Here is a 20000-nt window from a genome sequence, read left to right as displayed (position 1 = left end):
TCCACCGGTGTATGTTTCATTTTAATTGAGTTTTTTCCCCTTCCTGTTCCAGGGTCTTAAACGTAAATTGCAAAAATGAAATAATTTGAATCTCCCTTCATTGTCCCGCTCTCTCCCTTCCTCTCTCCTCTGTAGGCGGTGGGCTACAGGTTAGCGGTATTACCAGTGGCGGGGGCAGTGTTGGGCGGTGTGCTTGGGGGTCCCATAGGCCTTCTGGTGGGGTTCAAAGCCGCAGGCATAGCTGCTGCTCTTGGAGGAGGGGCCCTGGGTTTCGCAGGGGGCAACATGGTCCAGAAGCATCGCAGAACCCGACTGGATTTCCAGATGAAACAACTGACAGCGCCACCGCCTCCAGCAGAACCCTCATCTGACCCGCAGTCAAGCCATGATACGACTGGTGACTGGGTCTCTCTCTGAATACTCTATCAGAACCTTAACCACTGGCTCAGGCTCAATGGCTGATGAATCACTCTGGGGCCTCCCGATTGACTGACCAATCAGCTGGCTGAGTCTAAAGCCCGATTTATACGTTCTTGTACTGTATGACAGTGTTGCGTGCAGAAAATAGCAAAGAGCTGCTATTTTTTACTCGGGACACCATTGTATGATGGAGCATAAATTAAGAAGTTTACCTTAAATGAACAGGCTATACCTCCAGCCCCACCCTCTACTAATGAAAGACTCACTGTGAGACCCTAAAACAATTGTTATCACGCCATGAATCATACAGTATTACAAATCATTTAAAGACTTTTCCATAGACATATTTAAGAGCTGGAATATACTTGTGTGTGGATGGTGTTTCTGTAACGATGTGATATAGGTTTAATGTTATACCACCCCATTCGGATGCTATCAATGCATTGAATGGGACATTATCACCTTTTATCAGACCATTGAATGGGCGAAGTAGGCGACGTAGATGACTTAAAAAGTCCAGTTTCGGTTTTGGTTTCGGACCATGACGGAGGCGTGTGTCTCAGGCGAACTGGAACCACGTGAAGGACCACCGAGCGAGTTAAAGCGAGCGAGTTGCCGTCCTGAACGTTGTGACATTCGCCATAGCCTACTCAGCGCCGTTGGAGTTATGTACCGATAGGCACAGAATCGTAAATCATGTTGTGGGGACTGCTCCGCCTCCGAGTAGGTCAGTAGCTCCTGATTACGGCCAATGAATGGTCTGACAAATCGCGGGTAGGTCCGTGTATCGCCTACTCGTCGCCTACTTGCCCATTCAATGGTCTGATAAAACGTGATAATCTCCCATTCAATGCATTGATAGCATTCGAAGCCGGTGCTTATACACTGTCAAAACTGGTTCATTATAGTTCCTACTATTTAAAGACACTACAGTTTGGTTTGTGGTTGCTTGGGCTTTTCCGCATGCCTTTGTGCCTTTCTGTTGAGACTGCAAGAAATCATGTTATGTTGGTTAAACACGGTCAGCTATTCTCAACCACTGTTTTTGTGTGTTCCCAACAATTAAATGAAAAATGTTAGACCACTGTTTCAGATTAGCGCTACTAAAGCCTCAGTGATCAGCTCACAGGAAGGGCAAGAGAGTTATGTATATGAAATGTCCATAATGTGAATTTCCATCATAGTTTTATTCTCAAGACTAAAGAATAATGTCAGTCTGTATTGTGAGGAAAATGCGTTCTCCTGTCTCATAACTGCAAAAAGTAGAGCTTGAGTATGAGAACATTTTTAAATATATTTTTGCTCGTCTGGTCTGACGTTGATGCGCGTTTAAACCAATGCGCTACAATGTCACGCACCAAAGATAGCTACGCTAACACGTCACGTGTTGTGAGCTTGTAGATCGTCTCTTTTCAATGTGCAACAAAGTACATCAAGCCCTTTACTAAAGTGTAATACCACGTGTTCATAATGTGAGCGTGAAAGCTGCATTGTACAAAAAGCAGAAAGCACCCAAGTGCCATTAGCTACAGATCACTTCTAGGGTCAGTAGGGTCTTGCTGTAGCACTATGTGTACATTTACCATTCGTTTCTTACAAAGCTTTTCTTCTGCCAAATAAAAACAGCCTTTCAGTCAGTCTCTGTAATTTACTAAAGACAACGTAAAGCGCTAGGTGGTAGCTCTTAAAACATGACAATTGAGACAACACAAAATCCTGTAAAATGGTTTTAATTTAGTTTTTTTTGTTTTTTCATTTGTTTTCCTTCTCCGAGATGACTGTTTTTGAAATGACACCCCCCCTCTCCCCCAACCACTACGCCTGTCCTTCTGTAAGTCGGTTGATATGTCACTACGCAGGCTTCTGCAGGGCAAGGAAGGGCATCCAGTACAAACACAGCGACCTCGTCTGACTTGTCTCTTTGGTCCATTCAAACCAATTGGACCTCAGGGAACTAGACTTGTGACAAAACCTTTGAAGGATGTTAAGCGAGGATGCCATTTTTAGAAAAAACTACTGTAAAGTCCACAGACTACAGCTGGTCTGCTGCTGATCACAGTCTCCCCCCCCACCCCACCCCCCTTGTATCGCTGGCTGTAAAACACTGGGACAGACTTGGGAGAGATATTCACTGTCTCAGTACAAAGACACATTTTACAACAGGTAAACAAAATGAACAGTCAGTGAGGTTCAGGATCATCTCTCTCTAACTTCATTTCAAGCCACTTTTTTTCTCTTCCTTGTCTGGTTTCCCGGGAACACAGCTCAGAGGCTCCTTGGCAAATCAGTGACATCATCAATCATCATCTATTAACCGTTAGTACCAGGAAGAGGAGGGGTGCCTCTCAAGAGTCTTAGAGTGGCTCTTTTACCTCTTCTTCTACCTTGTTTGAAAGTTATTAACCATTTAAGCCCTACTTTATACTTTGTCTACTCTGGGAAAAAAAGCCGATCTACAAGCTCAAGTGTTGCATTGCAACGCCTTGTGAGCTTGTGGATCGGCTATTTGAATTTCCTTTCTTTTTTTGTACATTTTGACCTATAATGACATGCCCAAAATAGGGACACCAGGGTTTAAGTGGTTAATGTATCTAAAAATATTTCTAGTCATTTTACCTGGCCAATATGTGTGGAGCACACGCGGAAAGGAAGCCATTTAAATCGACTCAATATCCTACATTGTGCTACACAAACAAATTGGACTTGAATGGGGAACTATTGAGATGCAGCTATGAGGTCAGTGAGGAGGTCAGTGAGGCTCCTCGGGGCGGGGGCGGGGCGGGGACTCTCCCACTAGACACACTGAACTGGACTAAACGGGACTTCTGGAACCACAGAACCGGAGTGAACGGCGCACACTCTGCTGTTTTCCTACAGTACAAATAAACAGGATGACGAAAAATGAAAAGAAATAAAATAAAGAAATCTCTGCATTTAATTTAGACCGATGATGACGGACATGCCCACTTAGCACAAACATATTTACAAGCTCAAAAAAAAATAAAAAATACAATTATTTTGATGACCCCCAACTCCCTCCCACACACACACAATTTAATTTTCTTTTTTTTCTTATCGCCCCCCCCCCCCTCCCGTATTTATCCAAAATAAAAATTATACACATAAGAGTTATGAAAATATACGTTATTCCAACACGGTTGTGTCATAGACTGCACTCTTCTCTCTCTCTCTCATCATCTTCACCTCCCATTCTTCCTTGCTCTCTCTCTCTCGCTCTGTTCAGTAAGGGTGTTGGGTGTTGCTGTCCCGTCGGCCTGTCCAAACCCTATTCCCCCTCCCTGACCCCCCCGGGGCGTGGCATGGAGTCACAGGTTCCCTGTGAGGTGGTAGAGATCACAGCTCGTCGCGGTCCCTGCTGAGGATGGTGTATCGGCTTTCACTGGGCGCCAGCTTCTGAAACGAACTCTCTGGCGGGCTGCTGGCTACTTCTCCTGCCGTCTCCTCCTGGGGGTGCAGGGGTGCACATGTAGTTTAAATTGAAAAAAATGTAGTAGGATTTGATACGATATTTTAAGGACAATTGTCCTTGGTCCTCATAAGAAAAATGTTTTGTTTTTCTTTTTTGGGTCTTTCTGCCTTTATTGATAGTATAGTAGAGAATGACAGGAAACAGGGAGAGAGAGACAGGGAGTGACACGCCATCAGGCATTAGAGCCTATGTGGTATGCGCCTAGAGCGCTAGGCCAGCGGGCGCCCCAGAAATGGTTGTTTTATGGTTGTTTTACAGTTGCCTGACAGTCTTTAAATTATTATCAGCGCAACGCTGAAACAGCTTATTATGTATTATATAATAAAGGGGGGAATTTAACCCATTAAGACCTGAGGCCGATTATACGCCTTCTAAACCAGTGGTTCTCAAACTATTTCATGCCAAGGGCCCCGCATAATCATATGTATTTGGTCATGGACCCACCCCCCGCCGAGAAAAAGAGAGAGATTTGTGTTAAAAAATGCAAAATTGTTTGGATTTTTTTTCCAACACTTTAAAGATTTTTTTCAAAAATGTTCAGAAATAGCACAAGCTCGAGCTTGTATATCTGCTATTTTTGAGAAAATAGAAAGATTTTTAGCTACATACTGTATAGCTAAAATCTAAAATGATGCTTTCCCGGTTTTGACAGGCTAACTTTTTTAAATATCATGGGACATGAGCAGATGTTGTGTAACACCAGAGTGTGTAATGCTGCTGTTGGCAGACCTGTCCTGGTGTGCTGTCCGTGGGGTCGGGTCCATGGTGGAACTCTCGGTGCAACTTCCCAGAATGTAGGTCCAACACAAACTGTCTCAGCGTGCCGGGAATCCTGGAAATCACAAACCAGGAAAAAAATAAGTTGTATGACTGACGACCGTGCTCCCCATGCATTCCTACACAGAAAGGTCGGCAATAAAGACAGACCAGAAGAAACTACGAGGTACAGATAGGAATTAAACCGTCGAAATAAAACAATATTGCTTTGGGCAGCAATAAAATACATTAGCCTGCCTAGATGTGTCATGGAGCAACATTCATCCATATAAAACCCCCCACCCTCTGAAGTGTGCTTATTAATAACCAAAGGTCATGAGATCTTGTCATGTCATGTCATATCTCTCTCACACACACAGGGAGCTGGTCCCCAATCACAGCATCTTTGGGTGTTGGAACAGCATCCAAGCACATACACACACATATACACGTATAGAACATACATGGCACTAATGTGATTGTGCTGTGTGTGCCACATGTAGTGTTGGTGAGATAGTGATGTGATGTAATTAGGTTGTGGAGGGCTGGTCAGTCCTCAGGGCTCTGTCTATCTGATCTAACGCTGATTGAGGAGGGGGTGGGGGGCAGAGTGGTGATGATGGTGGTGGGGGGGCAGAATAAATAAGATTAAATTAGATTAGACTGGATTAGTTTAGCGCTAATTGCACGTGCCAAATCATGTCACATTAGCACCGCTGTCCTGGCCCATTAATAAAGGATAGATTTTAAGATGTGTGACATTTCTCTGGTGCTCTGTATGCAGCATGTCATGTTGTGTTCTGAGTGGGATGTGTGTGTGTGTGTGTGTGTGTGTGTGTGTGTGTGTGTGTGTGTGTGTGTGTGTGTGTGTGTGTGTGTGTGTGTGTGTGTGTGTGCACGTGCGTGCGTGCAAAATTTATACTAACACCAAGTTGATCTATTCTACACAGATCCATGGGGATTGCCGGTCCCAACATTTGAAGAGTAGTTGTTGTTTTTGTTTTGAACAGGAGGTACTTACTTAATGTCTTTGAACTCGGGGAAGACATACATGTGTCTGAATGAGTCTATAGCAATGACAGGACAGTCTGCAGGGGTCTTCTGAATGTGCAGCAGAGGATGACGGAACTTCTCACAGTCTGCATGCAGGAAGTTTATAGACCCTGAGGGAGAGACAGGAACATTGGCTTTAAGACCACATACGTACTGTATAAAACTGTTTGAATGCAGCCCAAACTAACTCATAACCCTGGGGAGGGCGAAGGATCAAGGATGCTCAGGCACACATAACTGAACATGCATGTAAATAGCAACCCGAGTCATAACACACACACACACACACACAGACACAAACACACACAATATGGACTGGCGTGTATACTGTAGGGGCAAAAGGAAAAAATATAGCTGTATATCCCCGAACGTCATTGAAATCAGGGGAAGGGTAGCAATATTTTCTGTTGAAATTATTTTTTATTTGCTAGTCCAGGTTAATATTTTGCATTTAAACTACACTGTTATGGTCCGCCATATCATTATTTTTGTTTTCATGTGCTTGCTCCTTAAAACACATGCTGTTGTTGTTTCCTGCTATAATCGCTGCCACACATCTTGGCTTAACTACTGTATGTTATCCTTTAAGATTCTTTGATTGGGAACAGATTAGGGCTTGGTAATTCTACACTGAATTAATACTGGGGGGGGGGATAATTAGTTTAAAAAGTGCCCCCAGATTTTAGACAGTGGCGGACAGAATGTACAAAACTTGACAGATGCATTCTTACGCATGCACGCACGCACACACCTTTCTCACTGATGAGCTGACGAGCCACCTCGTGCTGGAAATGTTCTAAGCTCTGAGTGTCTTCCTTGACATGGAACAAGATGAGGAATGGAAGCCCCTCTTCAGTTAGCTCCTGAGAAACACACAGACACAATAGTGAGTCAAAGAATGACATTGTGTGGCCCCACTTAGGAATGCATTAAGCATGACTCATGGGTCTGGATTACATTTCACTGCTGGCTCTACATACACTCGTAGGATGACAAAGCATAAACGCTGAAGAAAGAAACATTTCTGTTCTTAGAAAGAATAAGTACATACATAATCATCAAACATTATGTATACACACAAATTTACAAATATAAACACACAAATATATGTAATTATTTCTTTCATCATTTATAATAATCCTATATATCTTTATCATGCTACACAAAACAAAAATAATACGCATCCATATGATATACTGATAGAAATGGGCAATTACAGACTATTGGAGATGTGTTGCATGTGTTCAACAAGTGGGAACTGACCTCTCCGTTTTCAAAGGTGATCTCCCTGACCAGGGGAACGCATTTGTCCTGGGCCCAGGCATAGGTGAGGTCAAAGTTTGTGAGTGAACCCAGGTACACCATGTCAGGAACAGTCTCCCCTACGGGCTTATAGATGACGTTGTCTCCGCTGAACCTCTCAGCCTCTGATGTAGCACTGGATGGGGGGAAGAGGAACGGATCATCAAACAGAATCGAGACCTAAACCACTGGTTCTCAATGTCAGGTCCAGGGACCACTAGGGGGGCCTCCTATTTTTTTATTTTATCTCTGGGACATGTAAGTGTCCATTTGGACCCACTGGTGGTCCCCCGACCTAACATTGAGAATCGCTGACTTAAAACCACAGATCCAGCAACTAAAAAGAGGCCACGCGTTTTAATAAGCGTGTGTCAATGAGAGGGGTGCATGGCCTACTGTACAATAAGTAGGGTTATGTCTAAGCCTGAGCTCGTCTTTTTTTTTCTCACCCGAAGGCGGCCATGAATGAGCAGTCGTCTCGAAGGATGTTGGCAACCTTCTCGAAACTGTGGTAGTTCTCTGAGTCCTTCTCTTCAAAGAAACCTATGATGTTCCTCTTGCTCCTCTGGTGAATAAGAAGAGACAAACGAGAGATTATTGGCTACAGTTTATTTGATAATGGGGTGTGCGTGTGTGTGTGTGTGTGTGTGTGTGTGTGTGTGTGTGTGTGTGTGTGTGTGTGTCCTCATAAGAGAAATGTTTTTTTTTCTTTCTTTTTTTTTCTTCTTTCTGGGGTCTTTTGATAGTATAGTATGACAGGAAACAGGGAGAGAGAGACGGGGAGAGACACGCAGCAAAGGTCGTCGGGAATGGGATACGAACCCGCGACACGCCATCAGGCATTAGAACCTATGTGGTATACGCCTAGAGCGCTAGGCTAGCGGGCGCCCCAGAAATGGTTGTTTTATGGTTAAAAAAGGTTTTGGGGTGGGTGTTAGGATTAGGCATTTTAGAGGTTAGAGTTGGAGTTATGGCAAAAAAGTGGCAAAAGGTTGTAAGAATTGCATTCATAAAATCACCGTCCTACAATGCTGTGATGGCCTCACAAGTATTGCAATACAAATGTGTGTGTGTGTGTGTATGTTTTGTATGAACATAGCCTTGTATGAGCTTTTGCTTTGCCCACTCACATCCACGGTACTGATCTCCTCCAGGGACTGGAGCTCTTTGATGGGGTCTATCTTCTGTTGGCGGATGAAGTCGGCGATGGCCGTCACCGACCTTTGACCCCTGTACTCCCTCTTCATCATCATTCCGTTTCGGAACAGCTTCAGTGTAGGGTACTTCGTGATCCGGTAGCGTTGGGCAATGTCCGCTGCACGGTACAAAAAGAAAAAAACGCGACAAATCAGTTGATGGCGTGGAAGGAGCAGAGCAGTAAAGACACAGGGACATGGGTGGATGGGGGGGGGGGGGGGGGGGGGCAGAGACAGAGATAGTGGTATGACTGCAGTCTGAAAACACTGCCTTCAGTCGCCTGCGAGCTCTGATCTCTCACATGAAAGCTGCCCCCCACCGAGGGTAAATATTCTGTCGGCTCACAGTGAATGAGTGTGTGTGTGTGTGTGTGTGTGTGTGTGTGTGTGTGTGTGTGTGTGTGTGTGTGTGTGTGTGTGTGTGTGTGTGTGTGTGTGTGTGTGTGTGTGTGTGGCAGGTGTCAGTCACGCTGCAGGGTGTCTCTAAGCCTCCAGTCTTCACAGGCTGCAGCAGTTTTGTCATTAGTCTTCAAACAGTTTGCTGGTTATCAATTATTCTCTTTAATTTGTTTTATCTCAAAAGAGTCTGGTATTTTGTTTGTGCTTCGGTGTAGTCTGAGGTCACACTGGGATTTTAAACTGCCATCCAGAATGTCCAGAATGATTACAGTTTGTCGGACATATGATTAAAAAAAACAGCTATCTCTCTTTTCAACGCATGAATGACAGGTAGGTGCATTGAATGATGTAGCCTAACATGTCTTACAGCATACTAGTATATTTTATACTGAAAACTATTTGAACATAAAGGAATAATATAAAAATAACAGCTTCGGCCTTGAACAAATGGATGAGAATTACATTAGAATCAGGCACTCTTTGTGCTCCTCCATGTGCATAAAAAATAAGTCCTAGCAAAATTTCATTTTCATTTTCAACAACGTTCCTTTCATTTTCAACAATGCTTTATTTCTGCTACAGTGTGTAGTTCTGATTCGGTTTTGGAGTGAGAAGAATCACCACTCTGCAGGCACACTTGACACAGGAATGAGAATGACACCTTCGCAATTTTTTCTGTGGAAGTCTTGCTTGTGTGTGTGTGCGTGCGTGTGTTTAAGAAACTTAGAGCACCAAACTGATATTACAAGAAATATAATAATGTTCATTAATATTACTATTATTATTAATAACTAGAAATAGAAGAAGAAAAGGTAAATATAATTATGCCTATAAGAAAAAAGAGAAGAGGAGTCAATACTCACAATGTTGGTCACAGTCGACACGAGCAAACACAACCTGTTTAGCATCAGGATACTCCTCCCTCACCAGGTTAGAGGACTCCTCAAAGATTGGATGGAGCATCTGACTAAATCTACACCTGAAAGAGAGAGGGAGGTGGTATTGTGTGGTTTGCGGGCTTTGCATAATATTACTTCTTTTGTTCTTTAACTAAGTTTAACAGTAGCAGGTTTGTCCAGGGTTAGATTACTTCTGACATGCTGACATGTTTAGTGTTACTTTTATCTTGGAGGAAAAACAGCAGGAGGTCAGAATTTTGTTTGAATGTAATAAACACGTGAATCAAAATAAAAAGGATAATGGGTGCAATCCCTTGACAACTGAAGGGCGAGTCCAACAAAGTGCATTGACACACTTACCAGTCTGCATAGAAGTTCACTAATGCCACCCCAGCATTATCTGCAAAGACAAACACACGGTACTGTATGAACCAAAATAATGTCTCAAAGGGCAAGGTTTGAACCAAACCGTGGGTCTGCACAACCTTTACAAATCTGTGTACATCCCTAGAAAATTCTAGAGTCCTTCTATGAGAACTGAGAGGCAGAAGACAGAAAAGGTATCATCATGCTTTAAGAGAAAAGAACTTGGAGTGTCTTACTGAGGGTGTCATCAATGTTTCCTGTGTCCAGACTGGTGATCTCCGTCTGTCCTGGGGCAGAGAGACCCATCACCTACACAAACATAGAGAAAGGGAATTAGAATTAGACACACTGAAAAACACTGACCCAATACAAACTATGATACTACTGTAACTGTACCTCAATATCTATATTGTAATGTTGTGGGGATGACTATTGGTGCTTTCACAAAGTTTACATTACAATGAGATCTAAATAAATAATAATCAGTAATACCTATATAATAACCAAGTGGGTAATATGGGCAGATAATAGAACAGCTAGAACAGTCAAAGGACAAAGACAAAACAATATTACGATATCCAAAATCCCAATTCCCAGATGCCATTTTGTCTCATAACATAATAATAAATATAAGACAGCATCTATCGATCTAGTATCTATCAATCAATCTATACCGCTTCCGACTTATTTCAATTATTTCCTGCTGAAAGCGGCAACAGGAGAAAAGACGCAGACTAGAAAGTTGTTTGGTAGAGAGCAAGAGCCAAAAGAGGACATGCAGGCAATGAGGAAGAGCATTATAAAGAGAAAAGAGGGGTTGCGGTCAAAACATAGGCCAGAAGAGAAGTAAGGTGTACCATTACTATTTCATATCAAGTCTATATACGTGTGTGTGTGTGTGTGTGTGTGTGTGTGTGTGTGTGTGTGTGTGTGTGTGTGTGTGTGTGTGTGTATGTGTATATACACCACACACACAAACAGATGTATCACAAAGTATTTATTTACACTAATTGCTCCCCCATACAGAGTTAAGATAAAGCATCTTAAAAACACCATCCACTCACATAATGCAGGTAGACCGCCCACCCCCCCCCCCAATTATGACTACAGTCTATAATGTCCTAGTGGTATATCATGTCATCATTGCAGTAAACACATCTGCAGCATTTGTGATGCTTTGAAAATGTGGAATATTCTTATCTGATCTGATCTCTGCAACTTTAACACCTGTCAAACAGGATATGTTTCTACCAAACCACACCAGTTTGAAATGCAAATACATAGAAGCCTAGTCTAGGCTTCTATGTCTGGGGTGAGACAGCAGTCAAATTAAGAGTAGTAGAGAGAGTAGTTGCTCAAGAGATGGCTGAGCGAAATTCATTTGCTAGGCTATTAAAACTGTATTGTTTGCCTTAAAGCCTCACTATGTAACTTTTTTAAATGAATAAAATGTAATTGTGTCCAATCTGTACGGTGGAGTATGTTAATATAATATAACTTATACAATTGGGGTGGTTGTATTTTGTCTCCCTGCTCTTCTAATGAGACATTTAGATCGTGTCAAAGGTCATGTCTCACCTAGACAAAGGATCTAGCACAAATGTTGACCTGATGGTCAAGATTCAATTAATCCCCGAGCAAGCAGGTCGGCTCTATTAGCTGAATGGTAAAAACTTCAGCACTTGAGCAGGAAACCGGGTTCAAATCCGGGGTAGAAGAGTAAAGTTACACAGTACTGCTTTAACAAGGAAGTCAATCTAATGTCCAACTGTTTCTGAACATGCACAGCGTCTCTGTTCCGCTCTCTATCACACACACACACACAAAGCTATTTTCAGCGCTTAAACACATGCTGTGGCATACCAGTATGGTAAGATGACCTTACAGTAGAGGTTTTTCCTGACAGTCTCTTCTTCCATAGCTGTGCAACCAATTATTTTGTACCATGTAGGTTCCAAGATTCAGCTCCACACAGATAACAAGAAACTGTAAGCATGGCTTCGTGAAATATAAAAAGATACTGCCATGGTCTGATGTATAATGTTCTAAACGTACTTATAAGATTAGTAAAATAAGAGATCATCAATGTGGGGGGAACAAAGTTTTTATTTTTCCTTTTTTTTTCAGGCCCAAACTCTGCAAACAGAGGCGCTGACTACAGTTCCGGGTTGTCAGCCAATAGGAATGAGCCACAACAGAGGAACTCACCAACCGGCAAGCATCGTTCCGGAGAACACAGAGATGCATGAAAGCAAGCAAGCTGACAACTTACTTACTACTACATCCACAAAGAAAGATCCATGTAACTAACGTTCACCCCAAACAAATATATCAAACACGTCCATTCATTAAACAAACGAACACTTTTAGCTTGACAGCCATAGCCATGCAAATCAAGCAAGCAAGCAGACAGTGTCAAGATGCAGTAGACTAGCCTTCACCTCCTGGTTCATCAAAGATCAAACTATCTGTTGCCTAATGAATGTTGGATGGATGGGTGGATGCTGCTCATTTGGCGTTAATGTGACACTGAGCCTGACACAGAGTTGTAGTTCATTAGAATTTAACGTTACTAAGTTGGCTAGGCGTCGCTCTGTGACAAGACGTATAGCCTTGGGAGAGGCACAGAGAGAGAGAGATGGTCACCTGAATGAGTTATAATATAACTCATTCAGGTGACCCTCTCTCTGCGGGTCTCTAAAAGATGCCACCGTTGGACCTTTTTGATGGCTCATTATGAGCCGTCAAAAGGTCCAAAGGCGGCTTCTCTTTAGCCCTGCTAGTCATATTAGCCACTTTACTGGCCAACACAGGCTATAGTCACTCACTGGTTATCAAACAGCAACCGAGCTAACGTCAGTCGGCTAACAGCTAGCTTGGGGGCTGGCTAGACCATAAGCTATTATATTATTATGGCTGTTTAGTGCAGGCTGTAGAACAGAGGTTCTTACCAGCAGTAGAACCCCGACGCAGCCGCCCTGGAGACACGGTGATGTTGGTAACAGCTTCATTGCAATAGAAAGGTAATGGATGTTGCTGCTCAGCTCGACGCCACTCACTCTCCTCCTCTCTGTCTCACTGCAGCAGGAAGGACGGCGAGCCGATCTCACGGTGACCACGGAACCGCGAGCTGCTACTTCCGGGTGTTGCTTTAAACTCGATGGGAGTTGTAGTTTTGGGCCGCGAGGCGACTCGTCCGCGGAGCAGAGCGCGGCGCGACGAGCGGAACTACAAGCATGGCGCTCGGTCGCCTCGCGACGCGCAACGGGAGTTGTAGTGTTTTTATAACCCCCCCAGATGTTTGCGACCCAACGGGACGCCTTGGAAGACAACTTTTCTGACTTCATCCGAGACAAAGGGAAAAAGTAAAGGTAAAGTAAATACAACCGATGTTAACATTCAATGGATATGTCAAATGCAGTCACTATAACTGTCTGCGCAACTACGTGGGTTGTATACAATGTGTCCTGTGAGCAAAATACGCGTATGAATCACCGATTTCTTTAAACGGGGGTGAATTGCATCACTTTTGGAATACTTTATAATGTTGTCTTCCTCCAAGCCTCTAAAAGGCAGCGATTGCACGTACGGCTCTTTTCCACAAATGCAAAATCGTGCTGTTAGGCTGTCGGAAAAAGTGTTCAGCTTTGTCTGGTATAGTCTCTGCCAAAACCGTTATCAGAAAGATAGTTTGTCCTGGCAGGACTCTGAAGTTCTGTGTGTACAGTTATACTTCATGCCATCTTGCAGAAGTGCATACATTACTGTATCCCATTCCCATAAGAAGGTAAAGAGCCAGTAATAAAGGTTTCTCTCCACAGTACCAAGTCAGTCATAATAATACACTGTGTGTTGGCAGTTAGAGTGTGAACAGGTGGACAGGTCTCAGTATGTGAGTGATCCTCTTTTCTTGGTCCCAGTAGGAGGCAGGATCAGGGCAAGTAGGGGACTTGGAGAAGCATCCAGAACAGAACCACTCAGGATGCTTTGAACTGGGGAACATCTGCTGAGGCCTCCCCAGCAATGGTAAGAATCCAAATCTCTCTCTCTCTCTCTCTCTCTCTCTCTCTCTCTCTCTCTCTCTCTCTCTCTCTCTCTCTCTCTCTCTCTCTCTCTCTCTCTCTCTCACACACACACACACACACACACACACACACACACACACACACACACACACACACACACACACACACACACACACACACACACACACACACACACACACACACACACACACACACACACACACATGCAGACACACATTTCTGTCTCTCCATCTCTTATTCCCTCCCTATTACACACACACACACACACACACACACACACACACACACACACACACACACACACACACACACACACACACACACACTCACACTCACACACACATAAATACATGCTCACACACAAGTTAAATATTGAACAGTGTTCTGGATTATAAATCAAATGTAGGAACAACTACAACCGGCGTCATCCATAGAAACCAGAGATAAAATGTGGATATAATAATTGTTGTATCTGCCATATACTATCTGTTTCTGTTTCTCTGTGTGGATGATGTGTAAAAGGCCTACAGTAAGTGTGTGTAAGAGAGCTAATTGTTAAGGGGATCAGGATGGAATGTTGAATTGAATCCCAGTATTAATATTTGATGGGCTAAAGCTGTCCATAGGGGGTTCCCAGTGTGTAAGAAAACCACAGATGGAGTTAGAGAGATTTTCGTGTGTTTGCGCGTGCATGTGTGTGTGTGTGTGTGTGTGTGTGTGTGTGTGTGTGTGTGTGTGTGTGTGTGTGTGTGTGTGTGTGTGTGTGTGGGTTGAGTGCTCAAAGTGCATTCAATGCATGTGTTATTTTTGGGAGGATATCACCTCGTTATAATCTGACAAATGACATTGGATGCCAGGAGAGTGAAACTGGTGGTGAAATCTCAAGCTCTTACAAGTGACAAAAGATGAACTGATTGGACCATACAGTATGCGTGGCTTTACTGGCTTATATCAAAAGTTCTGTCAAATTTAGCCAATTGTTATATGTTGTAATACTGTGTATAAACCACCACAGTGTTGGATGACGACTCCTTTTAACCATGCAGCTGTAAGGTATATTGAGTAATGAATAGTCAATTTGGTATAATGATATTCACATTCGTATAAAATAGCTCTTATGTCTGAAGTTGTGATACATATAATTAAAGTCTAGTGTTAGATACTCCGCTCTTTCTCTCCTCCCCTCTGATTTCATCTGTCCATCTTCTTCCATTTTTTCCTTCTCTTCTTCTCTCTGTTTTTTCCATCTTTCTCCCTTTCCCCTCTTTCCCATTGATTTTTTGTTTGTTTTTCCAGCTGATTATGTCCCTGTGCTCTGATTTGCCGGCGGGCACATGGCTCTCTGCACTCTAATTGGACATTTAATTAGATCACAGTTTTAGTCCAATTAGACTCTTGAGGGGTGGGGAAAGAGTTGGAGGGTAGAAAGGAATGGGGGGAGGAGAACAAGTCCCCAAGCTGATCTCTGTGCCCCCCCCCTCTCCCTTTTCTCTTCTCTCTCTCCCGGGGCTGTCTCATTAGGGACATAATGGGACGTTATCACAACACTGTTGGTCCTCCGCTGTCTTTCCGAGTGTTTTTAAACATTCATTTTTGGGCCATTTCATGCTTTATTTAGATAGAGGACTGTAGAGAGCCTGGAAAACTAGGGCAGCGAGAGGGGAGACAAGAAGGGAGTTGGATTCGAACTCCTCACGACTCACAGGGAGCATTACGGTCAGTGCGCTAACTGGCTGTGGCCCCCAGGCAGCCCCCCCCCCCCATTCAGATTGTTTTTGACAGCACCTAAACCACTCAGTCAGAGTGACTGGGACTGGATCAATTCCCTGTTACTGAGAACAGATCAGTTGGTACTCTATTTTAGCGGCTGTATTCCCCTCTAACATGGGCTGGTGAGAGCCAATATACAGCCAACACTGGAAGGGGCTGGGGGTGAGTGTATCAATGGCTGCGATTAATCTCCAGCATAACCTGACGGACTGACAGTAACTGTGGCATTGACCAGCTTTTACTTGCACGTGCACACACACGCACGCACGCACGCACACACATGCACACGTGCACATACACTGCACACATTAGCGACATGCGGTGCAGAACCCTATCGACTCAGTGGAATGTTCCGGTATGATATCGCACCCTAATGAGACAGAGATAAGCCTCATTACCAGCAATACTCGATTAGATGCCAATCAAACGCTCACCAGAGTGAGAGCTCCCATCTCCCATCTCACTCTGCTCCCTTTGTTGTTAGGCCTCTCTCAGCTCTCAGACTAGAAGCATAAACAACACCTGGCCCCGGTGGACTTCAGTGCTCGGGCGACCGCATACGTGCACGTATGACACACACACACACACACACACACACACACACACACACACACACACACACACACACACACACACACACACACACACACACACACACACACACACACACAGTGTGTGCTTGCACATCTCTGCCCAGGTATAAGTCCTTGGAGAACTTAAGTCAATCTCAGCCTCCCTGGAGCTTTCATACACTCCACCTCTCTCTGGCTGAGAGTCTTCTGTCCTCCCTCAGGAGACAGATAGGGAACCAGTCTCTCCTGTAACCCCTAGCACACACATGCACATGTCCAACACTGCCTTGTTGCACCGATGATCTTGTGTTGGTAAGGTGTGTGTGTGTGTGTGTGTGTGTGTGTGTGTGTGTGTGTGTGTGTGTGCGTGTGCGTGTGCGTGTGCGTGTGCGTGTGCGTGTGCGTGTGCGTGTGCGCGTGCGCGTGTGTGTGTGTGGGGAGAGAGAGAGAGAGTGTGGGGGTAAAAAGAGATATCCTGAACTGTGCTGTTTTAGTACCTGGCCCCCATGGCTGTAAGATTGACAGCTGTGGTCCCGCCTAATTGCATTACGCTCCCAGGTGATTGGCCCACACCCCGGGGGCTCATTTGTCAGGATGCATTGTGGTAATGATGTAAATGAGCTGATCTATGTGTCAGTCAGATGTTCCCACCTGCTGATTGGCCCTGCTGCGCCCCAAGGTGCGGCCCCCAGCTGAGGGAGGCAGCTCATTGGTCCTTGGGGGAACCAGGAAGTCCCCCAGTAATAGGGCTTGCAGATTGGATGTCCCAATGGGCTGATATTATCACTCCTCTCTCCTCTTTACTGTCAATCAAAACTGGGTCTGGGTGCCTCTAGTCAGTTACTGCTATCAAAGACACAAAAGTACAGCTGATACAGTAAGAATATTACTGTACTGTCCTAAAGACACTGTAATAACTGCTTTACAGTTAATTTAAAAAGGCTGTGTGTGTGTGTGTGTGTGTGTGTGTGTGTGTGTGTGTGTGTATGTGTGTGTGTGTGTGTGTGTGTGTGTGTGTGTGTGTGTGTGTGTGTGTGTGTGTGTGTGTGTGTGTGCGTGCGTGCGTGCGTGTGTGTGTGTGCTGTTGGATGAATCAAGGAGTCAAGTGGCCGTCTTCGACTTCCTCTTCACGTTGGTCGTGTTGGTAGTTGCGACACCTGCCCGCGACCCCACTTTGGGTCGCGAGCCATAGTTTGAGAACCACTGATCTACTGCCAGCCAGAGACAGTGTGTAATTTAACACCACTGTTTTGCAAATTCATCACAGTGAATGACACACAGACAGAGACTGCCACACCTCACCTACTGTATGCGGCGTGCGTGCATGCAGCCTGAAACACAAACACAGAGACAGACGCAGAGGCCGCAGCACGTATGTGCACGCACACGGGACACACACACATCGTTCAGTCACGTGACAACATGTCAACGTGAGAACTTACTTATGACGCACGCACATGCGTATCCATGCATCGGTATTGTGTAAAAGGATCCCTGGCTAATAATCCAAATATGCCTTAATACATCATAATTGTCCTCTATAACTAAAATGGAAAATTAAAAACACCTGAAATATTTAATTTATTTTAGAAATACTTAATTTGACTGTCACTCAATAGGGGCAATGCCCGTCACAAGTTGATGATGTAATTTGCCCATGTGTGGTCCAGCCCTATGGAATTTATGGAATGCATGTGAAAATGAAAACCAACTTAATACTTCCTAAGGTTAATATGAGCATCAAACCAGTCTTTTTTGCACAAATGACATCATCAACTTGAGACGGGCATTGCCCCTCTTGAGTAAAAGATGAACTGTTTCTAAAATGAATAAAATATTTAAGGTGTTATTAAAAAAATGACTTTTATAGAAGGCAATTATAATATATTAAGGCATATTTGGCTTATTAGCCAGGGATCATTTTAACATTTCTGCTATATCCAATGCTGCTGACAAACAGTTGCATGTGTCTTTACAGACTGGCCATATGAATTCTGGGATTAACATGAGGAGCTGTTTCTAGATCCCAAATTCATTTTCAGAACATCATCCACTGATGTGTGACAAACGTTTGCTTCACTGCAGCCTATAGTCAGTTCAGAAGTCTGTCATTCTATATGTATATAATCTATAAATGCTTCCAAAGTATTTTACAATACTCCGAAACCAGCAGAATGACAAAAATACCTCACTCTGGCACAAGAAGGTGTCTGGAAACTTAGCCATGTCTCCCCAGTGGTGCAGTCAGTAAAGTCAGCTGAGTCCCAGGGTGTCCAATTCAAACTTGCCCACCAAGTCTTTCTTAATAAGACTTGAGACAATTGAGAACACCCCTTTAGAGAATAATATAGTTTATAGTTAGTATAAGTTTATTAGGAACAATTAACAATTGTTCCTAATAAACTTTATTAATTTGGGATCTAAAAACAGCTCCCATGTTGATCCCAGTTTCTCTATACCAATATTTGTTCTTTCAAGGCTTCTGTCAATAATTCTGCGGCTTAGACATTAAGATGTAAAATGCACCAGCTTTGCCAAACCATTTCATCCCATATAATTTTGTGATAAAGAGATACTCGCCCTCACTGTGAACAGCCAAATATGTTTGGTTGAATTTTTTTGCACCTCATGTCTAATCTCCTGCACATACCTGCAGCTATGTAGACCTACCAATGTGTTGCCACTTTCGTGCCTTATTTGTAACCTCATGTAGCCTACATACTGTATATGATGGTCTTATGCTATATGTAGATGTCTTGATTTTTTTCATTCTCTTTGACGTGCTTCTTTAATATTTGATTTTCCTCCCTACTCTCCCTGTCCACCCTCTATTTTCTTCTTCTCGCTTTCTGAAAAAGAACAAAATGATGGAGCTTGCGCAAAAACAAATTCCACCCACTTCTTTACACCTGTAAACCAGTGATGTGACAATTAAGTTGATTATAATCTTGATTCTTGAACAATTGTAGAATGTATGGGGGAAAAAATAATGTACAAAGGAACATTTTCATGCAAATACACAAAGTCACACATTAACCTAAAATAAATCTGCAGGTTCCCGGGTTGATCCTGGGTCCTTTTGGCATTGTGTTGAAATGTCCATCAACAAGACGCTGAACGCCTAAATGCTCCTGACGGGCAGGCTGGTGCCTTGCATTCAAACTTTGCACTACATTAAACTAATGGAGCTCTCTGGCAGATTATGGCAGATTGTGTGAAGAGACTTCATTAACTTCATTAATAAACAGAGACTTCATTAATAAACAAGATCTTAAATGGATGAAAGTGAGTGCTGGTAGTCTTTTCAAAGAAAGATTGTGTTAAGGCCCTTGAAAGTCTGAAAGACTTTGTTTCTCTATGCCAATATTCGTTCTTTCAAGGCTTCTGTCAATAATTCTGCAGCTTAGACATTAAGATGTAAAATGCACCAGCTTTCCAAACCATTTCATCCCATTTCATTTTGTGATAAAGAGATACTCGCCCTCACTGTGAACAACCAAATATGTTTGGTTGTTCACACCGTCTTCTTCTGGAAGTCATCATCTTCATCTTCTTACCATCTACCTCTTCATCATCTACTCATCTTCATCATCTTTTTCCTTCTTCTGTGCTTTGACCCCATTAATATTCGTATTCTTTATTTAATGCAAGTCGTACTAGGAAGATTGCACAAAAGCATTTCACCCACTGTGTGTGTGTGTGTGTGTGTGTGTGTGTGTGTGTGTGTGTGT

At 43.5% G+C, this 20000-nt stretch overlaps 3 protein-coding genes across 6 annotated transcripts in view; 2 read left to right on the top strand and 1 right to left on the bottom strand.

Moving 5' to 3' along the window:
• stx17 (syntaxin 17) overlaps positions 1–2041 on the top strand; it is an 18794-nt gene extending 16753 nt beyond the window's left edge. For both annotated transcript variants that reach the window (XM_084051882.1, XM_084051881.1), the window contains one exon: positions 136–2041. In XM_084051882.1, coding sequence (XP_083908008.1) covers positions 136–417 — 282 coding nt within the window. In that variant the 3' untranslated portion in view covers positions 418–2041. The remainder of the gene's footprint in view (positions 1–135) is intronic.
• Positions 2042–2134: 93 nt separating this feature from the next.
• On the bottom strand, positions 2135–12980 carry erp44 (endoplasmic reticulum protein 44). Its single transcript, XM_084051880.1, has 11 exons — positions 12833–12980; positions 10118–10190; positions 9876–9915; positions 9480–9595; positions 8152–8336; positions 7471–7586; positions 6983–7157; positions 6471–6582; positions 5688–5829; positions 4640–4742; positions 2135–3885 (listed from the first exon to the last, which is right to left on the bottom strand). Exons 1-11 carry the CDS (start codon positions 12890–12892, stop codon positions 3775–3777), a joined length of 1233 nt encoding a protein of 410 aa, XP_083908006.1. The 5' UTR covers positions 12893–12980; the 3' UTR covers positions 2135–3774.
• Positions 12981–13148: 168 nt separating this feature from the next.
• Positions 13149–20000, top strand: part of invs (inversin) — a 35982-nt gene continuing 29130 nt past the window's right edge. For 2 of the 3 annotated variants that reach the window (XM_084052813.1, XM_084052811.1), the window contains exons 1-2: positions 13149–13252; positions 13805–13907. In XM_084052813.1, coding sequence (XP_083908939.1) covers positions 13905–13907 — 3 coding nt within the window. In that variant the 5' untranslated portion in view covers positions 13149–13252; positions 13805–13904. Of the gene's footprint in view, positions 13253–13801; positions 13908–20000 lie in introns of all 3 variants that reach the window. The other variant, XM_084052812.1, reaches the window with a different exon arrangement.

The sequence above is a fragment of the Gymnoscopelus microlampas genome (genome assembly GCF_963454915.1).
Source record: "Gymnoscopelus microlampas genome assembly, chromosome: 3".
Classification (NCBI taxonomy): domain Eukaryota; kingdom Metazoa; phylum Chordata; class Actinopteri; order Myctophiformes; family Myctophidae; genus Gymnoscopelus; species Gymnoscopelus microlampas.
This window is presented reverse-complemented; position numbering and strand designations above follow the sequence as displayed.

Bases quoted from the DNA above. Each gene is read 5' to 3' on its own strand.
- erp44 (XM_084051880.1), bottom strand. From the start codon at position 12,892: ATGAAGCTGTTACCAACATCACCGTGTCTCCAGGGCGGCTGCGTCGGG. The intron at 9,916-10,117 runs GTAAGACACTCC...TTGTCTTTGCAG, and splicing joins AAACATTGATGACACCCTCA to ATAATGCTGGGGTGGCATTA. The intron at 9,596-9,875 runs GTAAGTGTGTCA...TCTCTCTTTCAG, and splicing joins GTGAACTTCTATGCAGACTG to GTGTAGATTTAGTCAGATGC.